Below are 27,114 nucleotides of genomic sequence, written 5' to 3'. Positions count from 1 at the left end.
ATACATGCCCACAGTTTTCAACTGTATTTTCATTAAAAGAGTTGATCATCTGCTTTGTTTTACTGCTTGTGAAGCATCTCTGGGGATTTGATTTCTGCATTGTTTTACTAAATGCCTGTGTTTATCTCCTCAGTCTTTTCCAGAAGTGCTGTCTCAATGCCCTGTTCTGTTTTGACGAGTGAGTTCTACCTCATTTTCTTTCTCCTTTGTGAAAAAGATGAAAATGTTTTCCATTTCTCCCACCTATTTAGTTACTACAAACCAATAATTGTTGTATAAAAACAAAGCAGATGGAAGAAATGGGAAACATTTTTATCCCCATCACAAAAGGAGAAGGAGAAAAAAGTCCTTTATCCTAGCGGATTTTTATTATTTTCATTTTACTTTTTTTTCACAATCAGTTTTTGGTTTTAATAGTTATGCAGAGTATTAGTCTTGTCCTAATCTTTCATGAAATAACCCTTCACAAGGAGAGATTTTCCCTTTTACTGGTGCTGGCTTTCAATTTAATTTAAGTAACAGTTTTCCCTGTTCTTCCAATTCTAGAAAAAAATATTTTCTTTGCATACACATTCTAGAGTTTAATCTTTTTCTCCCCTGCTATACATGTTTAGTGTTAGATAAAGGTCTAGTACATTATGCTGCAAGACTTTTGTGATCAGTGGAACTTTGTGAGAGTGGATACTCCCAGCCCTTGCCAAATGACCATCAGTAGACAGATAGCTTTGGAGCTTGCCATCAGAGCTGAGATTTTTCAAACTGCTTTTTGGTTGGCATCCAGTTGCATTTTGAAATTTTATTCAGTAATGCTGTTGATCTAGTAATTATAATAATCATTTTAGGGGAATGTAAAATGTTCTCCATTTCCATTTGCAGGTCTGGAAATTCAAAAACTTTTAAGCATTTTTTAACAGTTTTTGAAGTTTTGAAAAAGCTGAGAAAATAAATCTTTAGTCTTCCTGACACTAGACAAACACCTCTCCCCTTCTGCTGAAGGACATTCTTAAGATCCTTTTTGGCAAGGGAAGGCTCACAGGTGAAACAGAGAACCTGCATGGAGCCAAATAGGGCTCTGTGCGTGTACCCATGTCATGGGTGCCGACTTTAATCTTCTTACAGGCTTTTGCATTTGGGAATTACCCAAGAAGCAACATGTGTGTGCTGTACTTTGCAGTGTAGTGTTAAGGTTCCTAAGCTAGAAAAGAGCAGTAACCTGGTGTGGCAGCACAGCTGGAGTCTATTTTCAGTTTATTTCAGGAGCTCTAGAATTCCTCCGGTGCCTCGTTCAAGCTAATCAGAGTATCTAATAGTGCCATTGGTAGGCACACAGAGTAACAAACTCTTTTGATGAAACAAAAAAATTGCGATGTGCCTTTTGAAACATTTGGATGCTTACAAATTTGAATATTTCCATATTTTACTTAGGGAAAAGAAGTAAGGTGAAATCTGGTTGTCAAAGAATATGAATATTGGGTATATTAGAATGAGAAAAAAAAAATCAGGTCATTTTGATGGAACAAAAGCAAATAGTTTGCATAGTCTTATATTAAATGTAACATGTAAACATAAGTAACATCATTAAAGAGAGTTTTCTGTATTGCTGTAGAATTTTTATTTGGATGATCTGATTTCTGAAGGCAGCCTTAAAAATTTCAGTCTTTTACTTTGTTTTCTAAAATAAGCTATCTTCCTGTCTAGCCGGTGTATTTATATTCATATTCATATCTGCCTCTTATCTTGGGTTGTGGGTTGTTTTTTTCAGATCTAGAGTTCTTAGAAGATGTGAAAGAGGGGTGTAAATTATAGATTCTTTATTTTAGTGCAACTTACATGAATAAATTCTCTGGTTTGCTCTCTCCAAGTGACACTTAGCTTGAGATATTCTGACATGGGTCTGGTACATTTCTTACATGTGTCATTACTTTCAGGAGACTGGTTTTTTATTATATGACTTATCTTGAAGCAATGATCTCATACATATTGAAAGCTAGTAAGTAATTTATCCTCTGTTATTTTTTTAATGCACAGTCTGGGATAAGCTCTCTCCTACTAAGCACATACAGCATTAGAAAAGCATTAGACCAAAACAAAGTCATTAGTCTATGAGAAGCTTGAGCATAACAGTAGCTAGGTTTCTTATGTCTTATCAATGAGACCTGCATCCATGCTAAAAGTTAGCTTTTAATTGAGTTTATGTTGCAGGAGAATGAGGAAGAACATAGGGGGTTGGGGCTGCAGGAGGAACGGAACAGCCCAGCATGGATCATCCTAAATGCCAAGTAAAGATGACATATCCCATATTTATTGTTAATTGTATTAGTTATGGAAGCATGGCACCCGCCAAATAGCAAAAACTATTCTAGTTTTACAGTTGTTATGTTTGTCTATGCAATGGTATTTAAAACATATGATAGGCCCTAATAGAGCATGGTACCATTGCTTAAGGAAAATCATACTGCTCAGCTTAACCCCATAGACATAAGATTTTTTCTTTCCTGAGGATTAAATGTCTTGGGTCTTTTCATAAGCTGCTATCTACTGTGTATTACACTTACTGCGTGCCTGCCAGGGTCCAGGACTTCAAATTTTGTTTTTTAAGAACAGATTCCTTGTGTTAAAATGTTCTAGAGCAGTGGTTTACACAGAGGCATTCAAACACTTTGGTTTTTTCTAATTCAGAAACAGAGTATAACACAGGAAGGAAAGAGCCCAGCTTGAAAAGCAAAGGTGAAAGTCTAAAACATTTTCTTTACCATCCTTTGGCAAAATTCTGTAGTTCAGTTTTGTTTTTATTTTCACTCCCCTATGTCTTATATTGGATCAACCAACTTCCCTTTTCCCCCTAACCAAGACAAACTAAGCCTAATAAGCCAGATCTCCACAAACAGTTGAGTTAAAAGTTCACAGACTATTTGCTTTTCCATTTACTTGGAATGTAGCTCAATTGGAATTCGCATTCCATTGGAACTGGAATGCAGCTCCCTCTCAGATAGTGTTCCCCAGGTTTCTAAGTTAATGTCTCTCCAGCCTCTTATTTTCTTAAAACAAACAATTCTATTAACAAATTGGTATATTAAAATATTTTTACTACTCAGATTTAAGGAACATTCAGAATGTTCAGTGGCAAGTTAATGATGAATACAAAAACTTGGGAGAAATTCCTGCTTGTGACTATAATTTCCTATTTCTGAACGCTCTAATATTAACTTCTCATGATTTTTTTTTTTTTTCTTACATAGGGAGTATTTGATGAAATAACTTCATTCTGAAAAGGGAGTAATTCTTTCAGATCATTAGAAGGTTAAGGTCTCTGGAATCTTAAAATGTGATCTCACAATTTTCCTAAATTCTTCCAGGTTTTTAGAAGTGTTACAGCACTTCTGAAGGCTTTTTCTGCTGAAGATGCATTACTACAACTTTTAAAAAGCTATGAGGGAGCAAAAGAAGAGAAAGGTGAAGGAAGGGAAGAAGAATCAGAAGCTTTCCTTTCCTCTTCTGTTTTGTCTTACCATTTTGAAGTTGATAGACCTCTTCCTGCCTTTCCCTCTCCTCATGTTTTCTGGTTTCCTTGTTACTTTTAACCTTTTGGTGATTAGCTCTTCATCCTTCTTTCCTTCTCCTGCCTTTTTCTGCTTCCTTTTACTCTGTCAGATGAACTTTGTTGAAATTATCTTGATCATAGATGCTCTGGACAGTATAATTGTTAATCTTCCTAACTGAAGTATATAAAATTAAATAACCAAACCTGTGTGTGCATACTGTGGTAGAAGTGGAAGGATTAAGAAAAGATAGAAGTTTAAATTCTGGTACCTGGAAATGTTGTTAGTTCATTATTGTTATATTGTCTTTTGTCTGTGACAACATTAAGTTGATAGATGCCAGTGTCATTTACTGGTGTTTTGCTACTAGGTTAGATAACTTAATGTTGTTATATTACCTGTATTTTAGGGCTACATTTCATAAAACATTTCACTAAGCTCATACTAGGTTAACATTAAGTTTTCAGTAAATGGAAGTTTGTCTTTTTATTCTTTTTATTCTAAATATACATTGAGTTTAGTTCAGGGGTGTATCTTTGTAATTTAAACCATAGATGACAGAAAAGATGTTTTATTATATTGATTTATCTATCTCCATCCTATTTTTATTATTTTTTTTCCCCCTAAACTGTAATATTACGGATTGGCAAGATTTGGTGGAAAGGATTCTTGCTCCAAAGATCATTGATTGTTGTCAGGATTTGTGGCAGGGATGATATAAAGAAAGACCTAACCAAAGATGAGGGAGTAATTTGTGATTTGGAAACAGATTTTGGTTAAGAAATTAATGGTGAACTTGCCAGAAGTTGCTGAAGTATTTTGACCATAATTGCAGGTAAATGACAAAATTATTTATGAGAACTGGTGATTTAATCAGTATTTCACTTGAAGTAACTGTCCATAGTGGGTGCTAACCTGTAATGGTCCTTTACATGGAATGAATCAGTAGAGTGTATGTTCTTTAAGATCCTTCTGTATATATGACCATGAGCCAGCAATGTGCCCTTGTGGCCAAGAAGGCCAATGGCATCCTGGGGTGCATTAGAAAGGGTGTGGTTAGTAGGTCAAGGGAGGTTCTCCTCCCCCTCTATTCTGCCTTGGTGAGGCCACATCTGGAATACTGTGTTCAGTTCTGGGCCCCTCAGGTCAAGAAGGACAGGGAACTGCTTGAGGGAGTCCAGCGCAGAGCCACAAAGATGATGAAGGGAGTGGAACATCTCCCTTATGAGGAAAGGCTGAGGGAGCTGGGTCTCTTTAGCTTGGAGGAGACTGAGGAGTGACCTCATCAAAGTTTACAAATATGTAAAGAGTGAGTGTCAGGAGGTTGGAGCCAGGCTTTTTTCAGTGATGTCTAGTGATAGGACAAGGGGCAGTGGGTGCAAACTGGAACATAGGAGGTTCCATGTAAATATCAGAAAAAACTTCTTTACTGTGAGAGTGACAGAGCACTGGAACAGGCTGCTCAGAGGGGTCGTGGAGTCTCCTTCACTGAAGACGTTCAAAACCTGCCTGGACAAGTTCCGGTGTGATGTATTCTAGGTGACACTGCCTGGCAGGGGGCTTGGACTAGATGATCTTTCGAGGTTCCTTCCAATCACTAAGATTCTGTGATATTGTGCCATTTTATAGTAGACATATCCTAGGGATACATGTTTCTGTAGAGGAGAAGGGTACTAGAAATTTGCTGATATAACTAAGTGGAAGTAAAATTAACTCAGAGTATGCTCTGCAGTCAAATTGTGATTGTTGCATACACAACTTTAAAGGAGGTGGCTTGATTTAGCTATGTTTGATAATTTGAGTACATTTTTTACACAGATGAAGTCATGACACTTCTCAAGTCTGTGAAACTGCGGTTGGTGCTGATGCAACTAATTTTACCTCTGTCTTCAGTCATTTGGGGTGAATACACGATTCACAGTTGCAATTTCGACTTCAAAGTAGACAAAACCTTCCCTTGGTGGAGAAATTTTCAATGTATCTGGTAGTGACTTGTAGGATGAAGGAAGAAAGAGCTTTCCAGTTCATTTAGAAAGATCTGCTTAAACTTAACTGAAGTGAGGAAACCAAGTGATTAATAGGTGTGGAAATTAGGCAGGACGAATGTGTTCTTACAAAAGATCCTGGTATTTTTCTGTTGTTGTCAACAAGTTTTTCAGTCATTGTTTTTAAGATCTTATTCTGAAAAATTAAAAGATGTAAAATGACTTGATTTGACTTACACTGTCATTTGAATTGTGAAGAGATGATATTCTACTAACCTTAATATAAAGGTTTTTGAAACTGGAAAGTGTAGTGAAAGAAGATGCTGGCACTGGTGTATTGGGTACCTCTCTAGTAAAGTCTCTAAGGGAACTGGTTCAAGTATGATTATAGCAACAATTACTGCAGTAAATGGAATCTGCTGTGCCATGTTGTTAAAAGAAAGACTGACACTGACATGTTTTATTTTGAAGATTCCCATCCTACTAGGCTGCAGCAAAAGTTCTGAAATCTTGTGTTCATCATTATAGCAACTTCCGTAGCTCTGTCTTTTCAGTGAATTTTTATAGATGTGAGCATGTTATGCAATAATATTCCAAACGAAGGCCATAGAAGTATTTTGAATATATATATTTTTTATTTTTTTTTTAATTTATACAATTATAAAATCTACTTCATTTGAGTCAGGGTCTGTTTCCTCTTCTGCTCCAAGCTGTTTGTTAAATATCCAAATAAATTGCATAAACCACCACTTGAGAGCTAAAAAAACCTCTTGTGAATGTTAAAAATGCCTTTAAGATGATTTACTGTCTTGGAAATACCAGGAATAAACCCTAAGTTATTAAAAATTAACTCTAAAAGTTTTGTACTTGTTAAACAAGTTCTTTATCTTATTTGGCATAGGTACATTCAGAATTCATAGAACTTTGTTTTGCTCTTCACTCAGTTAAGTTATATACATTTGTACTATAAGATGCAGTTGACCCAGTTTATTTGATGGAGTTTTTGGTTTGTTGTGTGGAGGGTTTACTTCATGACATCATTGTATTTGTCTCTTTTTCTGCACACTCAGTGACGAAACTTGTTTAGTAAGTAGTAGTCACTTGGCTTCCATCCTTTTCATATGATGCCTTCATAATTACATCTTTGTTCATTCATTCTATTATACCTAGCCAACAGTCAGTCATCAGTGTTTTAAGGCAAAAATCAGTCTAGATTGATAGTACTTCACATTCCTTTCTCAAGTCAATTCCCTCTGAAAAAAAGGTCTGTCTTCCGTGTGACGGATTTGCTGAAAGCAATCCATTTTGCATTTCCCTAAAGTAAAACACGTTGATTCTTTCAAAGACAACGAGGTAAGCTTATAGGGCTGGACAGACACAGATACCCATGTGCTACTGTATCCATCACATATGACTGTTAATTGGTGATAGCATACAAAAGAGCAAACATCTATCCTGGGAAATAAGATTGGATAAAAATGAAGGAAGTAGTAGGAAAACATAAGTGAAGAACAGATTGATAGGATAAAACATGGAAATCTGATTATAACATAATTTAGGATTAAAGAGATTTCTGAGGCACTAGAACAAAAATGGCTAAGAATATATAAATTTTTATTTTATTTTGTTTTGCTTTATTACCTGAGCGGGGAATTCCAGAAAATTATAACAGAGAAGGAAATAAAGCTTAAGAGAGCAAATGGGCTTTGGCCTCTAAGCTTGTAGAAGGCAACTAACCCAAATGTATTAAACTGTTTAAATTATGTAGTTAAGTGGGTATTGTTTAGGATTAATAGAGAGCTCTACAAATTTGCTTGAGGGAGCTACTTATCTGAATAATGTTATTATATTTCCAGGTAAGTTTCCATGAAAATGCAGTCTTCCTTGGAGTACAGCTCTCCAATAACTGTTCTCTTAACATTAAAATATCATTGAATAAAGTAAAAGATACTCCTGGTAATAGGCCTTAATGATGCTTTTATCAATGGACTATATTTCAAGGTCTGTTCTTGCTTACTGTCTCCTTAGAGTCCTGGAGTGAACAAAGAATTATCCTATTCCAGGTTTAATATTAGATTGGAAAGGTGGAAGTTTAAATCCCTTCGAGCTAAGGCAGGTACAGAATTCAGGTGTAATGTATTTGTAGGGAAAGGGAAAGGATTAGAGATTCATCAAGCAAGGATCAGTAAAAGAAAGTGCTCCAGGAGCATAAACTGATCTTAGAATCATAGAATGCCAGGTTGGAAGGGACTTCAACAATTGTCTGACTCAACCTTTCTAGGTAAAAATACATTTTAGATGAGTTGTCTGAGCCATCTTAAGAGCTTTCCTTGACATCCATGTACTTTCTGTTTCTCAGGTATTGTCTGTTATAGTCAATATTGTCCATAAAGTCTCTGAAGAAATTAATTACATGAAGAAGTTAATTAACAGGAGAAATTATAATACTGACAAAATAAAGACTTGATATAGCAATGCTGTAAAATACCTGTTTAGCTGTACTGAACTTGGACACAGAGATGGCTTAGATGGCTTATTCGTGGGCTAATTAATTTTTTAATGTTAAGAAAATTCCACAGCTAAAAGTCAGAAGTGTGCCTCCAATGTCAAGAGAGCTAAAAATGCATCTCTGAAATAGTTTCAGTACATAGAATGTCAAGAACTGTCGCTGTATAAACCTTTAAATCTTTGTAAGAGGAAGAGTAAAATGAATGTGAGATTTTGAAGCAAGAAACATGATCATGCACAAGAGGGGTGATTAACCATTAAATCTTGCTATTTTAAAAAGTATACAAAACCATTTCAAGAATAGTCCATGCTGCATGGAAGAACCAGATGTAGCTTTGAAATTATGTCTTACAATGAAACAGGGTCTTTAAGGCAGCCTGCCCACAAAGAAATGGGGGGAGAGGGTAAGCAACAAAACAAACAAACCTCTAACTGCAGAGGGCAACTTTTACCATCTGAGGAGCTTCCCTTGAGCTCTTTAGAATAAGACAGGCAATCAAAAGAAGTGATGGTACCTTGGTAAAATATGTTGCCAATTTTGAGTCACCCTCATGAACAGGTGAAATATGTTAGCTTAAGCTACTTCGTATTTTCCCTTTGCAGTTACTGCATTTCATATGATGTGTGATAATTTGAGTGGTAATGTAAATTCGAACCCACAGATCTTTAACAACTTTGTATGCCTTGGTATTGCATAACCTCTTTGGCAATTTTATATTTGGGATATATATGAAAATATGAGAAACTTGTGTACCATTTAGTAACTATATGTTGAAGAAATAGACAAGGGAGCTAAAGTTTGCCATTAGAAAAAAGATCAGGCATAAGAATTACATGTTGGGTAGAAGTATAGTATCTTAGGCCTATCTGTAGGGGCTTGCCAAGGTTACATAGGTTACATGGTATAGCTTTCTTCATTTTAATTTAATTAATTTTTTTTGTTATTTTGTGCACATCTGTGAAATACTAGTGGGTTTCTACTTCCCTGTTAGTTGATATATTTAAAAATATTTTGAATTTCTGATACAGAGTATGCAAAATATTTCAGTTTAGACATTCAAGTAATCCTGTGTAATTTTTACTTTTCTTCTTTAGTTACTTGTTTTTAAAATACTTGCAAAAATAATTTACTTCTTTTATGAACCTGTGTTTAAGTATGTAAGAAAATACCAAATGTTCATATATCCTGTTCAATAATTTCTGAAGCCCTAGTAAAACATTAGGTTAAAGAGGTAATGAGTTCAAAGTATACATATTAAAAATTGTAAAGAAAAATTTTTGGGAAAATAGAAACAAGCGAACTACTGTGGGTTTAAATATATAGTTTTCAAACCTTGTACAAATATTCTCAAACTTTAAGTGGTTTCACTATTTTGGTCTTAAAACCAGAAATAATACCTGCTAAATTTTAAGCCAAATTGATTTTTTTCTTCGCAGGTAGATACATAGTTCTTAGAGTTAGTGTTTGAACTTAAACAGGTTGTCAATACCATTACTTCCTTAATTTATTAGAGACTGGTTTCATCATCATTCCAAAAGGAAAGTTTATGAGCTGGCAGCTTCTATCCAATATTGTGACCAGCTATAATAAGTAAGCAGGAAATGAGAAAAGGAAAAGAAGCCACCAAAAAGTTACCTGCTGAAGGTTTGTGTTACTGTTCAGGCTCAAGTGGGGTGATGGGATCTGAGGGCTGGAGAGGTCTCCTAAGGTGCCTCCTACTTCCCAGTCAGGACAAGCTGTCTTTGAAGTATGATGTATTAACTGTGTGCACAAATACTGCATTTTGAAGCTGTATACTAGCATGACTTGCAATATCATGATTTTCTCACTTCAAAAACTTAGAACAAGGGGATGCTGCCTCCAGGCCCTGAGAATAATGCCAGGCCAGACTGTCCCTGTCTATGGCCCAGGACCCCAGTGCAGCCCCCCTCGGGGCTGGGCAGCCTTGCCCTGGCAGCACTGCAGCAGGGCTGGTCTCCAGCTCCCCAGAGTTGGGCTCACTCATGGGCTTGCCCCATCCCCAGGGCGGTGCCTGATTCCTGGGTCTGGAGCTGCCTCTGCGGTGCCCTGCTCCCAGCTGTGATGTTGGGGCAGGCCCTGGCTGTCAGGTCCAGCATTGCTGCCCCTGGGGAGCCACAGGCACTGGCCCCCAGCAGCCCCCAGCCCTTGCAGTGCCCTGACACCCTGAACCTTGCTCTTAGAGATACACTCTGAGGATCTTTCTAACTGTTTAAGCCTTAAATTTGGAAGTTGAAGGAGTCCAAAATAAGCTTAGTAAGCTGCTGTAGTTTTAATATGTAAAAGTTTATTAGTTCTTTCTCAAAATGTTTTTCTAAATACAGACGGGAATTACCTGCAGTACCTCTCAAGTCCTGGATTATGTGTTTGTCCTTTGCTTGTTTCTTCCTGTCAAAACCTCCACCTACTCCTGCCCAGATGCCTGTTCACTGTATACTTCCGTTTGAACAGCTGCTGCAAGGAAGTGGGATTTGGTGGTTGTTTTTTATTAATGTGAACTAAAAATGTGTTGGTAGATGCAGTCAGTATTTTTTTCCACAAATAAGTCCTTGATTGTCTGTCATTTACTACATAGTAATGGGTAAAATGGATCAATCTTCCTTCTTGTGATGCTGGGCCCCCACCTTTCTCACCTGCCTCTTCTTCCATCTTCTCCATTTCCTGTTGCAAAAGTCACTTGCCGTTTTATTTATTTAGACAGCATCATTCAGTTCTGCCTGCATTTCTAAGAAGCTTTTTGCTAAGTAAGTATGTAATTTGCTGCAGGGTGTATTCACTCATATTTTCCTGTTTAAGGAGTGTTACACAAACCATTGGTAGCAATTAACATGGGACAATCTCCTTTAGACTACTGGACAGTGATTGCCTTCCCAGCCTGGCCTGGTTTCAAATTCTAATTACAAAAAAACCAAATTGAATTCTTTTTCAAGGACTTTTTCTGGCAGGAGAGGGAGAAAATGTAGACAAAGTGTGTGATTGTTTTGTGGGAGATTATGGGAGAAATGGTATACCAAATTTCAATGTCAGCTGAGTGCTCGATCTTTCTCATCCAAAGTTGAGTAATTAAAAAAAAAAATCGTAATTTTTAATGTGGGCTAAATCTTAAGTGGTTTTGAATTTAGCATGCAGAATTTTTCTTCAGTTATAAAAAGTATCTTTGTTAGGACTAAAAGGCAGTTAAGGAAAAATCAAACACTGACACTTTTACTGTTACATATGCAGGTTTCTTATTTCTGGTGTCATTGTTTTAATTGTTTTGCTTTTATTCTGAAGCAATGCAACATGGGTCTATGTCTCATGTATTTATCTTTTATTTGTAGTCTTTTTTTTTAATAGAATTTTTTGCAGCACCGTGTGCAATCCAGCTAATTTTCTCCCTTGTGCTAGTAATAAGAGCCTTTCAGTTTGCAGTCTTCCACACCATGCCTATCCTGTTTGTTCTGTCCCACAATCACTGGAGCTTGAGGTGGGAAATCACATCTGGTCTCATCTAAAGAAAGCTCTTATTCCTGGGCCACAGTTTTTCTTTTTCTCCGTCTTCCACCTTGCCTAACACTAGTGCATTCTATCCAAAGTGCAACAGAAGACTAGTTGAATGGTGAGAGTTTAAATCTGTTCAGGCAGAGGAGAGAATTGAAGGTGGTCAGTATTTTGAGTGAGTGCCCAAAGCACTGGGCTAGGGGATAATAAAAATAATAAAATGGTGAGAACTAAAAAAGAGAGATGTTTCATGAAACAAACTTTTTATTTAAAGCTACTGAAATTCGTACTGTGCCAGCTATAGCTTTGCAGATAAGATGGAATTTAAGCACTACAGTGACAGGCTATGTGCTGTATCTACACATATTTAGAAACTGGCTCTCTTGAGGAGAGCTTGGAATACAGAGACTTAAGACAAAGAAGGAATTTGTCCTTGATTAAAAAAAAGCAAAAACCAAAACAGATAAGAGATATTGAACAGATTTAAGACTGTATTTGAACATGAGTAGCACTTACGAATTTACTGAGACTTCTCGCAAAGTGGTAAATTGCATACACATGGAGAGATACAGAGGTTCATCTGTGATGTTTCCTTTTTTGCAGATTGTAGTAAATGTTGATACCCAGTGATTGAATTCAAACTACACTCGTCTTTCCTTCATTAGCTTCTCTCAGGGAATGATCTGAAATTCCTAACTCTTTTTCCTTTTGTAACTTGTGCCAGCTGATGGTCTGAATCACAGTGTGAAATACAGGGTAGCATCCTGCTGCCATTCCAGAGAGATCATGTAGGATCAGTATTTATAGGATTACATGAAGATTGACTTTGGTCAGTACTTTTTACTGTAATTCTTGTCAGGTAATTTTGGTAACTTTCAGAGTGAACTGTGATCCAGGCAGGAGGAATCTCAGGTACATTTCCCAAGCAACAGGAGTTCTGGGTACAATTAGGGAGTGCCTCGTGTCACAACTCACTGTACTTGTACCAGAACAAGACAATACCAGATTGTCTCAACTCACTGCTCCCGTAGGTGAGGTCAGAAACAGCCCAGTTGTCCCAGCCCACTGCCTTTGCACTTAAAACAAAAACAGTGTTGGGCCCACTGCACTAGTAATTAAAGCAAGAACAATATTGGCTGGTGCTGACATTGCAGTGCAGCCCAGGGCAGTGGTGTCTTCATCACTACACATCTGTACTTGGAGGTAACAGTGAGAACACAGATTCTGTGCATGTTCCTAATACTAGTTTGCATACTAGAGGCTGAGGAAGAAGAATTAATTTTTCTGAGGAATATCAATACTGTTGAAGAATATACATGCAGAAGATTGTAAGTTCTTGTTGGACTTGAAATATAAATATATAATTTCATAGCATTTTAAAAGGTCTCTCTTCATGGTAGTTTGATACTGTCACATGAACTGAAAAAAATTTATTGAATCACTGCGAACAAAAATATTATGAAAAATGGTTCTGCCTTGCTGTGAAATGTGTGTTGTATTGATTGTAATAAATACAGCTCCTATCCAGATTGTGGAAATCTCTTCTAGAAGAGTTTTGCTGGAACAACCAAAGCAGAATTTACAACTACAGACCCCTTTTTCTTAACAGTTATTTCAAGCATGAAATTAGCTGTGCTTTTTGGATGTGACTCATGCACAAAAAAGGTGAATAGTAGTTTTGCTACTGGAACAGAGAATATTTTCCATCTTAATTATACTTGACTAAGAATAGGAACAAAATTAAAAGAAAACACAGGTTTTTTGTTTTAATTACAGTTGCATAGGCATAATACTAATTTAAAGTTGAATAGAATTTATCTGGCAAAAAAATGAAATAAAAGGAGCATGTTCATTGCTGAGAGAAGATCTCAAGACACTTGTAAAGCTGCTAGAAAGTGGCCATTTCTGGTTTTTTTATTATTTTCTTTGTGTAATAAAAAGTGTATGGGGGGACCTCTCTTTCTATTTGATGTGTGTTTTAACTCTTTCCTCAAAAGTTCAGAAAAATCCTTTTTTAGGATGAAATTCAGTCACTTCTGTGATGTATCTGCTCATTTCACACTGCCATTGTAATGATTATTGAATTCAGTATCATGAGATGCAATGATTTTTGCATGCAAACTTGTATATGACTACTGAAAAAAAGTATTTCATTAACAGAGATCAAGTTAAAAAGAATTTTTATCAGTAATCAATCTGTGTACTTGTCCTAATCAGTAAATATCCAACTCCTGAGCTTCTAATTACAGTTCTTAATAAAATCTGTTTCTTAGCATACTTGGTTTATTCTTATAGTTTTATTTTTTAAAATGTGAAGTTCTAATTATGTGCTGTATTTCAAATGACACAGCGATAAGACTGTGGATAACTATCAAGTAAATATTTGCTGTGACTACCCATGAGACCATCTGAACTCTGTTAGTTACAGTTGACAGTAACACTGAAATATGTCCGATCAATTAGTGAAAATAAAATGTTTTATTGATGCCACACATAGTTTTGGGAGTTTTTCATTTAAGAAAGTTTCATAAAATGATGAACATTGTAAAAAGCCTTTCTTTATTGTGTATGGGGGGAAAACAACTCTTCCAGTACCTCTTAAAACTAAATTTTACTGGTGTTTATAGTTGTTAAGAACTGTTACAAAGTTATTTTTCAAATCCTTCGCTGCTATATTTTCTCCTTCCAGGTCACATAATCATTTGCTAGGTTTACTTTTTTAGCGTGAAGGTGCTGAGGTGCTGAGTTTCTTTAACTTTTAAGAACTATTACAATGCTATATTGTGTTATTATAATTAAAACATCAATACGACTAGGTCCTAATGTGTGTGATTTTAAGTGATGTCTCCTTGTTTCTCTTCTTTCCTTCCGGGTTTTGTTGTAGAAATAAATGTACAGCCATTGTTTTTCTCACACAGGACAAAACTGTCTTGTCCTGCTACAAAGTTTACGTGTTTTTTAATATAATGCATCTCATACTCATTAGTAGTTCATGGTTTGTTTCAATGTTGTGGCCTTTATGCACATTTTGATTACTATGCACTCAACTACTGCATTTTAAAGAAAAAAATATTTTTGTTCTGTTGCTGAGATATTTAAAATATCATTATGTGGATGATTGCCACTAAGTGAATCTGAGTTTAAGGTCTTTGTGTAGTGGCAATTTATTGAAATAACTGCTTTGTTATTCTACAAATAGACAATCTAAAGCAAAGTGGGAAGGTTAGACCTGTGTGCTTCTGAACTGCAGGGATTTTACACAGTTCTGTTTTACAAAAATATTACTGAAGTTACTGCAGCTGCCAATAGTTAGAATATCTTAGAGGTCTGAAAAAATTGAGGTTTTGATGGGAACATTTATTTTCTGTGACACGACTGCAGAAAAAGATTTTGTTCTTCAACTTTCTCTTTTATCTTGATATTGTCAGGCTCCTCTGACAGTTCCTCTAGTCACTGGCAGCTGTGCCACAGAAGATTTAGTAGTGTTTTTGGGAATGAGCATGTTTCATAGATGACTTGGGTTTCAAGGTCACAAAAGTTACTTGAAAGAGTCCTAGCAAACATCTCCTTCAGAAAAATGCTACTAAACAGTAGTTAAGGATTGAATCAAAGACTTTATTTCTGAATGTTTTGAGTTTTCTTGCTGATTTTTACAGCAAGATGAGAAGGTACAGCATGTTCTCATTTTCTTTGTATCCACAACTCTCATACAGCTAGAGAAAATTACTAATCTGCATTGAGAAAAGCTGTTAGCAGTTTGGTTGTTGTTTCTTTAATTACAATTCATATTATGTAAATCAGTTTTCTGTGTTTTCATTTTCTCTCTCTTTATTCTTCATCCAGATTCCACAAAGAAAATTAAGGATGTCTTAGAAGAGTTCCATGGCAGTGGTGTGTTAGCAAAATACAATCCTGAAGGGGTAAGTCTTCTTTTTGCGTCCTTTAATGGTCAGAAATGGGGGCTAGGGGAATATTTACAAATGTTGTAGTAACTCTTAGCATTTGAAATGGAATATTATTTATAAATAAGCTGGGGTATTTGAAACTGGAAAATAAAAATATGAATATTTTGAACTGGAAGTTTGTAAACGTCTCATTAGACAGACCTTAATAATTTACATTAAACTACATTTTATTTTGTAAGATTTAAACAGACTCAAAAAGACCCCAAAGTTACGGTAAGGTTAACATGTTTCCCAATGTTAAGGGTAATTTCAAAAGTTAGAAAAGTAAAAGCTGTTCAGATTTGAGTAGATTTCTTTTTGAATTATTTTTCTCTTATGTTGTGTATGATAGTGGGTTCCCCACTATTAAAGGGCATTTTTTTATTTGATGTTATGAAACAAAATCCAGATGAAAAAAAAAAGTGTTTGTGTGCATTGTCGCTACATATTCACTGCTAGACAAAATACTCTGTTTTGGCTGGTAGAAAAAGACAGATTGCTTTCTTTTGTTATCCTTAATTGCAATTTGTATCTACTTGGCACATCCTAATACTACGATTCAAAATGCAGCTAAAAAAAGTCCTGTTCCCTTGATGTGACTAATAGTAATGTTTCTAGCTATACTTGCACTATGTGGGCTTCAGGCTAGGAGAATGTGTTAATCATTATGAAAATAACTTAATCTTACATTTCAGGATGGAAAAGACAAGATTATTGTCAAGTAAGGCAGTTATAACTCATGAAGCATGGAAAAATTCTTTGACACTTTGCACTTTGCAAAGGATAATGTTGGTCATTTCAGTCAGCTTCTGAGGAAAGTATTTCATAATTCAGTAAAATAGTATGAGTTGATCTTTTAAAAGATCATCTTAAATCTCCATTATTTTAGTTAAGTAGAATAATAGAATATAAAAGGATTGGAATACTGTTGTCATCAAACTTCTTATCCAATATAACATGGGCAGTAGGACCTCCCTTAATTGATCCCTGTTAGTAGCCATTCTTGGTTGCTTCTACAGTTTTCTTTTGGTCTTAATTTATTATTCTCATTTTTTCTTGAAATTCTTCACTTTTTGGTCGTTATACAACAGTTTCAATTTTGTGAAGTATAACCATTTATATTACAAAATAATTGTGTATTTTATGCATATTTAAATAACATGTTGCCATGTACGAAACACATGATCAAATTATTAATGTTTGTTTATTAAGAAATAGGTATTCAGTTGTGAGGTTACTATCTTAAAGTAGATCCTCCAATTTTGAGGTATGTGAAGGATGAGTCATGGCAAAAAGTTATCAATGTGGGTACCTGGGACGACAACTCTGACTGAAGCCAGGTCAATTGGCAGAATTTGTGCAAAGATGGAATGAATAAACACAGTTGGTCATGAATGAAGACTGTGACTGTGTATGGCTTTTCCCAGAGTTCTTAATTTCACAGCAGTTTGTGGAATTGGATCTCGTAGGATTTATTAGCTCAGGTTTCATGCCATAAGCTGCTGAACTGGAAGCAAAGCGGCTGAAATTTCCTCTGCAGGTGAGTGAATACTCCAAGGCAGACAGAGCTGCCTTTGCACAGGTATGTCTGCATTTTTGTCGTGCATTCAGACTGCTACGTGGATAAAATCTTTACAGAATGGTTTGCAAATTGATTGTATCTGGTCAGATGAGGACTCCATGAGTTGGATATGATATTTAAGTAATTAATTATTATCTGTAAATGAAATGACAAAAATTACTGATCCAGCTGTAATCAGTCATAGTGCAGCTTTTTACTTTCCACATATTATACACAGCACTTCTGTTTTGTTGTGTTTTGTAGAAGATGCCATCATGTTTCCAGTTTAGCTTTTTATTTCCTAGATCATTATCTCATAAGCACTCCCAAGTATTTTTTAAATCTTGTCAACATTCTACCAAAAGGTGATGCCAGTTCTGTACTAATAAATGTGGGGTATAGTACTACGGCAGATTTAGCAGTGTGATGTATGTAGGTACTTAAGAAAAAGCCTGAAGAACTTCCTATTTCAAGCTTTTCCCTGCTTAAAGGGTTCAGGAATTTATTCTACTCCAGGGCTTTTATATTGCCTATTTTTATCACAAGCTAATTTAATGGGACACAAGAAACAAAACAAAAGCTATTGGTATTCCAATCTTGTTACCTGAAGTAGTCTGGTTTGTTTTTATATTGTCTTATATCTTGTCGAGTGTTTTTTTGGCTTAGTGGAAATTATGTATCTGATTATCAAAAGGTCATCCAGTATAGGGAGTTTATTGATGGAGCTCTTACTCTCTGTTTTCAGTGTAAGGTAGATGACTAAAACTTCTACAAATGCTACAAAACCTTCAGCTTTCCATGTTCTAGAAATAAATGTCAAATATATAATTAAGACTAGATTATATACCTGATGTGAGACGCATAGGTAGGTTAAGATCAGCCTCTTGGAAAGGTGTGATTGAAAATAGTCTTTCTATCATTTGAGATTTATCTGAATTAATTTTAGCCATTTCACTTTGAGGGGAACACTGAATAGGCCAGCAAGAATTAAGAAAGCAGATGAAGCTAAAGATGGTACCTAAACAGGCAGTTAAGTACACATGAATGTGTGCTTGTAGTCTTAGTGTCGTCAGCATTTCTGAGGAATCTGTTGGAGTGCATCATAATTCTTTGTTTACCTGCTTAACTTCTTACCATCTAAAATTTCCACAAAGGTTATGACATGACTGCATGACACAAGGCACATTTTTTGATCTGATGTACCCAGAGAGGTAGTCAGGTAATTATCTGCAATTAATTATCAGGCAATTATCTGCCTGCTGCAAAGGGTTTTTGCAGTTTTGGAAGTAGTTCAGATGCTTCTAAGGAGCTTTCTTTAGAATCATCCTGATTTCTGGAGGTGTTAAGGTTTTTCTAACAAATCTGTGGACATCTCAAAGGTATGTCTGGTAACTCTAAGTTAGCAAAAGTCTGGTACAATTGGTGTGATTTAAAAATAAAACTATATTTAGTTTTTTAGTATTTTTTAGTATTTAGTATTTTTTAGTATTTTTGTTTTAGTTTAGTTTTAGAATATTTTAGAATAAAACTATATTTATAATTTTAAGATAGTAGCTCTTACTGGCAACTACTGATAGCAATTTGTGATAAAAGTAGAAAATGGATACGGCACCTTTATTAAAAGCAATAGGAATTACTGGAAATTAAAGCAATGTACAATGATGATTTTTCCAACACTGCTTACTGTTATTTATAGCACCATAGAATAATTTAGGTTGTAAAAGACCTTTCAGATCCTTGAGTCCATCTATAAACCTAACACTTGTCCGGTACATGCTGTGTGATGGCACTCAAGATGATCTGCTCCATAACATTCCCTGGCATCAACATCAGATTCACAGGCCTGTAGTTCACTGGGTCTTCCTTCCAACCCTTCTTATAGATGGGTATCACATTTGCTATCCTTCAGTCAACTGGGACCTTCCTGGTTAGCCAGGACTGCAAGATAAATTATGGGAAGTGGCTTGGTGAGCATTTCTGCTAGCTCAGTAGCCTTGGATAGATCCCATCTGGCCCTATAGACTTGTGTATGTCTAAGCAGTGTAGCAGGTCACTAACCATTTCCTCATAGATTATGGGGGCTTAATTTTGCTCCCCATCCCTGTATTCCAGCTCAGGGGGCTGTGTACTCAAGAATGATTGGTCTTACTGTTAAAGACTGAGGCAAATAAGGCATTAAGTACCTCAGCCTTTTCCTCTTCCTGTTTCACTGTTTGCCCCTGCATTGAATAAAGGATAGAGCATCTCTTTCTGTTATTAATCTATTTGTAGAATTTATCATTGCATTAACTTCTGATTAAGTTACTTCATTAAAGAAAACAAATTAAAAATTGTTGCCAAGAATAGTTGTTAAAGTACACAGGGATGAAAAACACTGTATTTACTTTTTTTCCCCTTCATTATCTTTCATTGCATGGTTAAATATAAATTGCTTGCGCTCTCTAATAAAGACTAAAATGCTGACTTAGAACCATTTTCTTGACCTATGTGCTAAAGGAAGAAAATGGAATATTCTAATATCTTAAACCTGTTCATCTACATCACTAACCTTTCAGCAAGAATAATTCTACGTCAAACACAAAGGCTGAGTGTTATGACACTGCACTAATCTACATGTGTTCTTTCTTTCCTTGCATGCCTTACAGAAACAAGATATACTTAATCAAGTAAGTAATCTTATTTTGATTTTTTTTTTTTCTGTTTGTTATGCTTAGAAGCAGGATCTTTTCGTTTTGTAGGCTTCCACTGAAATGTCACTTATTAGTAAGTACTGCATGAGATAATTCTCTCAGAAAACAGACAAACATTTAAAGCTGAGAGAAAAGTGCACTCTTTCTGCTGGCAGACTTTTTCACTAGGTGAATTTTGGTTTTGCCATTCACAGTACTTAATTTTACTAACGTTAATTGAGAGGAGTATGAAAAATAAGAGCAAGTAATTAACTTGTTCCATACTTGTCACAGAAATTTCATCTCATTAGTGAGATCTCATAATGGTTTTTAGTTATTATGAAATGACAATAACACCTCTCAGAAAAAAAATACTAAATACTGTTTCTATAACCATATAATGCCATTTATATTTAGGAGGCTTAAATTTGCAGATTTTATTATTTGAATAAGGCTTTTAGTGTGCTTTAAGCAATTGTGACTTTACAGCAATTGCAAGAGGAGTGGTTAAAGAGTCATCATCAACCCAAGATTCTCCTCATGAGAAGCTTCAGTAGCCTAAAACCAGGTATAAAAATACAATGAAAAAAGAAAAAGCTAGGGAAGAAGAACTAATCAAACGAACTATTTTTTTAAATGACCTAGTTCTTCCTTTTTAGTGTGCAGGTGTTAAAAAAGCCCCTACTCCGCTGTTCTGGGGAGAGACAGCCAGAACATGAGAACAATGAAAAAGTCAAGGGACTGAAAGAATTAGAAATAGTAGGGACTCCTCAGTTTCTGGGGCCAAAGGCCACTTGAGGTATTGGAGGTGTGTTACTGAGAGCAGTTGTCCGTGTTCACAAAAGGGGTCAGTTTATTCAGATGACCAATATTACTTTTTTAGTAAGCTAACAAAGTGACTGCAATGGGTCCTGAAAGAGAAGGTGTTCAGATTGAAGCAAGAGAAGGTGTTCAGATTAAAGCAGTGTGTCTGTGACCAGTCTCGAGACTAATCTCATTAGTATTTTTCCTAAAAACCTCATCCAAATAATTAGATTAATACTAATAGAATCAACTCAATAAATCAAATTTAGTAATCATTGCTAAAATGGAGAAAAATCTGAATATTATACTGGAAAAGCTTGATGATGTTATGGACTATAGTAAATGGAGCAGAATACAGTGTGTTGTACCCTGGGACTAATTACATTGTTAGATAAATTGCTGTGTGTGGTAGTTGATCACAAGAAGATTGCAAAGCGTTGTTGTGGTTTGGTCATGAAGAAGAGAAATATATTACGGAGACATTGTAATAATATCCCTGTGGTAATGGTGGTCTGAGAAAAGACTTGTGAGGAAAGGTGCTGCCTTAGGCCAATTGACGTCAGTGGAAAACTAGTTAAAATTTCAAATACACGGGAATATGGATGGAAAGAATTCTTTTGCTGTTTCCTTCACCTATTTTCTTTGATCTGACAGAAGGTATTAATTTGCCATAAAGACCTTGACTTATTACAATACATAAAAAGAAGTATTTCTACTACAGATAAGGAAGATTTAGTATTCTATTAAAAGGTACTGCAGAAACCTCATCTTTCCACTTTTGACCAAGTGATGGAACAAAGTAAACTCAAATTTGAACTAATTTACAGAAGGGTTAAGAAGATGTGGGGAATTACAGAATATCTATTGTGTAGGAAAAGCCTGTCCTTCACATGTAAGAAACTGAAGACTAAGAAAAGTTGATGTATCTTTCTAGCTACAAAAGAAAAAAAAATAACGACTTGCAAATATCACTGGTAGAAAACTCCCCTTCAGACACTGGGCACTCAGTGTTTTTCTGGCTCTCTGGGCAGAATATCTAGGGAAGCAGCTTCCTGAATATCTAGAGAGTTGGGAAGGCAGCCAGGCAGGGATGCTGGCAGTCTGGCTGTGAGCCTGCTTTCTGTGGAAAGTGTTGAGGGCACTGAGGTGTAAAATGTTTGAGATAGTCACTTTCTGCTGCAGAGCTGTTCAGTTTTTAACATTTTTTATCATCTTTAGTGGTCCTTCTGTCTTCTTTCCTCAGTCATTTTTAACATCTCTCCCTCCTTGATATCTTCCCTTTTGATATTTCTGCTCTCTGCTATAAGATCCCATTTTTATCCTTTTTTTTTCCCCCTCTATTTTTTTTGTATTGCACAGTACCTTATGTTTAAGCTTTAGGAGCCTCATACGGCTTTCATTTACATCTTACCTGTTGAGTCATCATAGTTTGTTAAATGGCAAATTCAAGGGCTGTTGTCCAGGTCTACTGTGCACTAGATACTGTTTCAAAGTATTTTAAAAGAAAAAAAAATAATTTTTTTTTCTTTGTTTATTAGGGTGCCACCATCAGTATTTAGAGTTGATAAATAGTTGTAAGCTGTCTTGATATTCAAGTCAGACCATTACATTTCAAAGAGTATGCTGCTTAAAACTAAATCATTTTTAAAGGAAAACAAATTAAAACAAAGCAAGAGGTCACAGTGGTGTCAATTTTATTTTTAACATGTTTTATCTGAAGAGTGACAGACTACACAAACAGCATTTCAGCTCCTCTAGCAGCATTAAAACAGTGTATAAATAGTGTATGAATTATGGCACTGAGTAATAAAGTATTAATAATGCTATCCTCATATTTTTGTATTATTTTGAAGTATCAGCTAAGTTGTTCTTAAGGTGAAGTAAACACAGAAATAAATTCCTTCTGAAAGGACAGATTTCATGTATTGATTTTTATATTGCCATTAATGAGTATTTAAATTGATTCATCTTGGCTCAAGTGCAATGGTGTAATATTTATACATAAATAGTTACAACTACTTATCCTGCTAGTCATTGATGATATATTTTATAATATTTAACTACTACGATGCATTTAACTTCAATGGAAAAGTATTTTCCTGTGTTTAAAATTATTATAATTTTAATTGTATTACACTGTGCCTTCATTTGATCCTGAATGTCTGAATTAGTGCTGTGAAACAAATAGCAGGGGAGAGGTGTTTTGGTAATGAGTATTTGGAGTCTGTGAAACAGAAATAAAGACATTTTCTTAAAAGGATAGCATTTAATATTTAAATTACGTTTAATTTATAACAGCGAGAATGCTAAAGCATTTACTGAGTGATGTGTTGGTGCTAGACTGGTTTTTTGTTTACATCCTAGTTGTAACAGTTGGGCAATAAAAGACTATATGGTTTTTGTAGACAGTTCTACAGTTGTTTGTTACCTGGCCAGATACAGGAATTTTTCAGGGATTTATTAATTTTGCTGTTTTATTTGGTTTTAGTCTGAAGCATGCCACCTACCCCATTTTTCCTAACTTCTGTAGTAATTGTAAGTTTCAGATGACCAATTCTGCTGGGACTGAATGCAAGCTATCTACTCTTCACTTTGTTTAGTAATTTATGCATGTTTCTTCTAGCAGTCTTTATTGGCAATTGAAAGTATATGCCTTATCACTCTTTCTTCTTAAAAAAACCCACCTTTGTATAGTAAATAAATATTTACTGAATGTCTGTATTAAATATATGTATTGATGTGTGTTTTTTCTTACATGGATATAATACTGGAATGAGATGGAAGTGGTTGGTGAATACATTTCCAATATTATTTTACTAATTACCATAATTTGATTTTAATAGCATGAGAATATAGTACGATGTTATGCCTAAAAATGTAGTTATTGCATAAAAATTGAGTCTTCCCATTTCGTTTTTGGGTGTTTTGCTGAGTTTGCTTCTTTGAAGATGTTAGCTGCTCTTAAATATTAAGTGATTGTTTTTGATAGGAGACATAAAAGGGAATATTTTGCCAGATATATATGTTTGTTGTAATTATAATATTCATATATTATGTGATGTATGGAGTACATGGTAGGATCAACCTATAAGAGCATGTGGGTGGTTTTTTTGTTTGTTTGTTGTGTTGGGTTTTTTTCTGTAAACTTTCATTTCAGTAGGTGAGAATTTGGATGCTGCTTTATTTGAGAAATAACTTCTTTTGGTTACCCAAACTTTCAAAATTAATTATGTAAAAAAATTATTAAGTGCTTAGATCAGAAAATGCTAAGGACTTTCAATTTAAATGAAGCTTCATCCTGGTGCACAAAGGCAATCTCCATGACAAACTCCAAATCTAATTTGGATTTCTGCCATATGAACATTAAAATTAATTTCTAAATACAGAAAACTTATGCCTTCTCATTTGATTCATGTTTCCTGGCTTATTAACCCTCCTCTAGATGGTCTCTGCTTTGTTTCCTCATATGTTGGCAGAAGTCAGGTTTTGAAACATTGTCAAAATCAATGACTCTTCAAAACTTGAACCCATACTGGGGATGATTAGCTTTTCACAGCTAATCATCTAATTTTTGCTAATGCACCAGCATTATTATGTGTCATTGTTGCCATAGCATTAAATATGATACAAGGCCCTGTAAAATCTACTGCTTTTTTCAACAGCTTATTTTTCAGATATTGAGTCTATATAAATTGTTTGAAAATAATCACTTAAGGGAACCTACCCACAAACAAAAATAACCTGGAACTATTACTGTCAGTAGAATAAAGCTGATTAAACTACATTTCATGTGCCACTCGGGGATCAGGCAACATAATTTAAAAAGTAATTAATTGAAAATTACATTCAACATATTTTTTTTTTCTCATTATCTCTAGAATATTCTTTTTAATAAGTGAAACTTGTATTTCATGGAAGTCTGCTGAATTGAACTATTTATCTTTTTATTTTTTTCCCCTCTCTTACATTTTGTTTTTCAGGATGACTAAAACAGTGGCTTATGTTGAAATATTTTGTGCAAATTTTAAAGAAGAAAAAGACCAAAGAGAATGTGGTCTTGGAAAAGAATTTATGGGTGCAGATTAATTCCAAACACTAGATCTTGTCTTGTTCGCATTTATGTGGCCATGACTGTAATTAATAAATTAAACTGTATTTATCTTGTCGGTTGTCACGACTTCAGTCTCTTACTGACTTTCAGCTCTTTTCAGTCAAGATTCCTTATAAACAGTTTTTTCTTTCAATTATTGTAATTGTGTGTATCTTTTTATGTATGTTTACTATTCTGTCATAGGATTTCCTGTGATATGTTGAAAAGGATAGACTGGTGATCAGAGTCGTAAGGTGGAGAAGGAGAATGAAAGCCCAAGCTAAAGAATTTTCTACAGAATTTGGTTTTTAAATGTATTATGGTAGAAAAACAGGATAACATCTCAGAAAGCCTGGCCAGAGCCATTAAGGAGTTTCCCAGGTGCTTTTAGCAGCTGGGGAAGAGAGAAATACAATACTCTGTGGAGGAACTTTCTTTTCAATCCTACCTCAGTTCTTCCAATGAGTGCAAATCATTCCTTATAAGTCAGTAAAAACTCCTTTCCTCCGTCACTATTTTCCTCAAGAGTGTCTGGCAGTTCCTGCAAGTAGTTTGCCTTTAGATGTGGTTGAAATGTCTCAAGAGTAATTTTAATTTTCCTCTACATTGAGTCATAGTGAATCCAGTTTCATGTTTGCTTTCAGAAAAGCTAAAAAAATGTTTAATGGTTGACTCATTGTATTTGTTAAAAATAATTTAAAATTTTAAAATGTGCCATTTTGCTTCTGTCTTTGGTCCTTTCTCCTTTCCTTTTCTTCAAGGTGGGTATATAACTTTATTGTAATTTTAGGTAATTGGTAACACTGAGAAAATGGGAAATTATCATGGTAAGAATAATACAATAGTAGTAAAATTAATTTTATATGGTTTATATTAGGTGAAACTCACTGATTTTTTTAATATCTATTTCTCTAGTCTTATATAAAAATGTTTCTTTACCAAATATTTCATTACCTAATAATACAGAAGAATATAAAGATTTATAAAGTTGTGTTTTGTAAGATTTATTTGTAAGATATAAGCAAAGGTGCTCCAGTACACATGGTGAATCAGTTACAAAAGAGGAATTCAGTTATATATGATTAATATAGAACTACCTACCTTTCTCTGACCTACAGGTGAGGCTTTTGGTACCTTTTCTATTTGAATCAAAGCTGAAACAGCACAGATTTTTATTCCACCCTCAAAAAAAAAAAAAATAGTAGGCCTAATTATTAGAATTTTTTTTCATGTTTCTTTGAATAAGAATTGTTTGATTCAACTATGGCCTTATATACCTCCCTGTTATGGTGAAAATTTTCCTGAGATCCCTAAACTTCTTGTCATAATCCCCCTGTGCCCTGATGGTCTCTTGTGAAATGGAATTGATTAATTCATGTGCCAGGTTAATTGTAGTCGATTTCGTACATTCTCTCAAGTTCTCATCCCCTGACTTCAGAAATGTCATGGAAAATACCTTCTGAAATGCAAATCCCTCTATCTCAGGTTAATTTTAATTCAACTGGAGCTTCTGGAAGCCAAGCAAAAATAAAGCAATTAGCCTGCATGCTTAAGAAAACACATCCAACATTATGGATTACATATTATTCTGATATTATCGATCTGAACTGTTTAATACTGGCAAATTCATTAACAGAAGTTTTTTTCAAACCATATCAATATTTATTGGAATTTTCATCTGAAAAGTTCTTCTCTAATAATGAAATGTAAAAAGGAAGATACCATGGTTTTACATGGCAGACTGAGTGTGATCTGTGTTAGTGTGGAAAATTCATGTCCTGTACTTTCATTTTTTATGTTTTGGGTTGCCAAAACATTGTGTGGTTCCTTTGAAAAGTAGCTGGGTTGGGGGTGGAAATGTTAGTAATTAAAGGATGACTAGTTACTTACTGAAGCATTTTCATATTTTAGAAACGGTAAAGTTCCATGAGGAAAGAAGAAAAATGCTGTATAGTTGCAAAATAGAGAAATGTTCATAATATTGTGTGCTGTTCTGTCTTCTGTAAAAGTTACTTCAAATTAAGATGAACAAATGTTTTGCATATTTAAGTGTTCCATTCTAAATGGACCATACTCAATACTAAAATCTCTACTCCGTGGTAATATTCTTAACACCTTTAAGTGTTCTACAGTGGTCCTTACAAGATTTACTACTCCATTTTTCTACAGCTATGTAATGGCTTCTTTATATTACAGTGAGAGAGAAATAATAGAGAAAGCACTGTAAGTAATTTAAAGTGAGCCTTTTTTGAAAGGTAACCTTTTTTTCATTGAAAAGCTAGATGGATAATCTGAACTACTTCTACCTATGCTGTAGTTTAGATCAGTTCTGTTATTTACTGTACATAGATTCACAAAAATGTTCCATGAATGACTGCATTACTTCAGAGCTCAGTTCTAGTAGGATAATCTACACCCCAGTGTGTAGACTAAAATGTTTTTCTCTTAAAATGTTTTTCAGCTATGGACTAGTAGAATCACAGATTTTGTGGGATTTTTTTTTTTCATATAAGCA

General features: G+C 34.9%; 1 protein-coding gene across 7 annotated transcripts in view; it reads left to right on the top strand.

Annotated features, from left to right (window-relative positions):
• Window positions 1-27,114, top strand: part of DGKB (diacylglycerol kinase beta) — a 356,804-nt gene that overhangs the window by 67,733 nt on the left and 261,957 nt on the right. For 5 of the 7 annotated variants that reach the window (XM_051609482.1, XM_051609481.1, XM_051609484.1 and 2 more), the window contains 2 exons: window positions 15,375-15,451; window positions 19,682-19,702. In XM_051609482.1, the coding sequence (XP_051465442.1) occupies window positions 15,375-15,451; window positions 19,682-19,702 (98 nt within the window). The remainder of the gene's footprint in view (window positions 1-15,374; window positions 15,452-19,681; window positions 19,703-27,114) is intronic. The other 2 variants (XM_051609483.1, XM_051609485.1) reach the window with 1 other exon arrangement.

Source organism: Apus apus, chromosome 2 (assembly GCF_020740795.1).
Source record: "Apus apus isolate bApuApu2 chromosome 2, bApuApu2.pri.cur, whole genome shotgun sequence".
NCBI classification, from domain to species: domain Eukaryota; kingdom Metazoa; phylum Chordata; class Aves; order Apodiformes; family Apodidae; genus Apus; species Apus apus.
The sequence above is the reverse complement of the archived record's forward strand: the minus strand, read 5'-3'. Positions and strand labels throughout refer to the sequence as shown.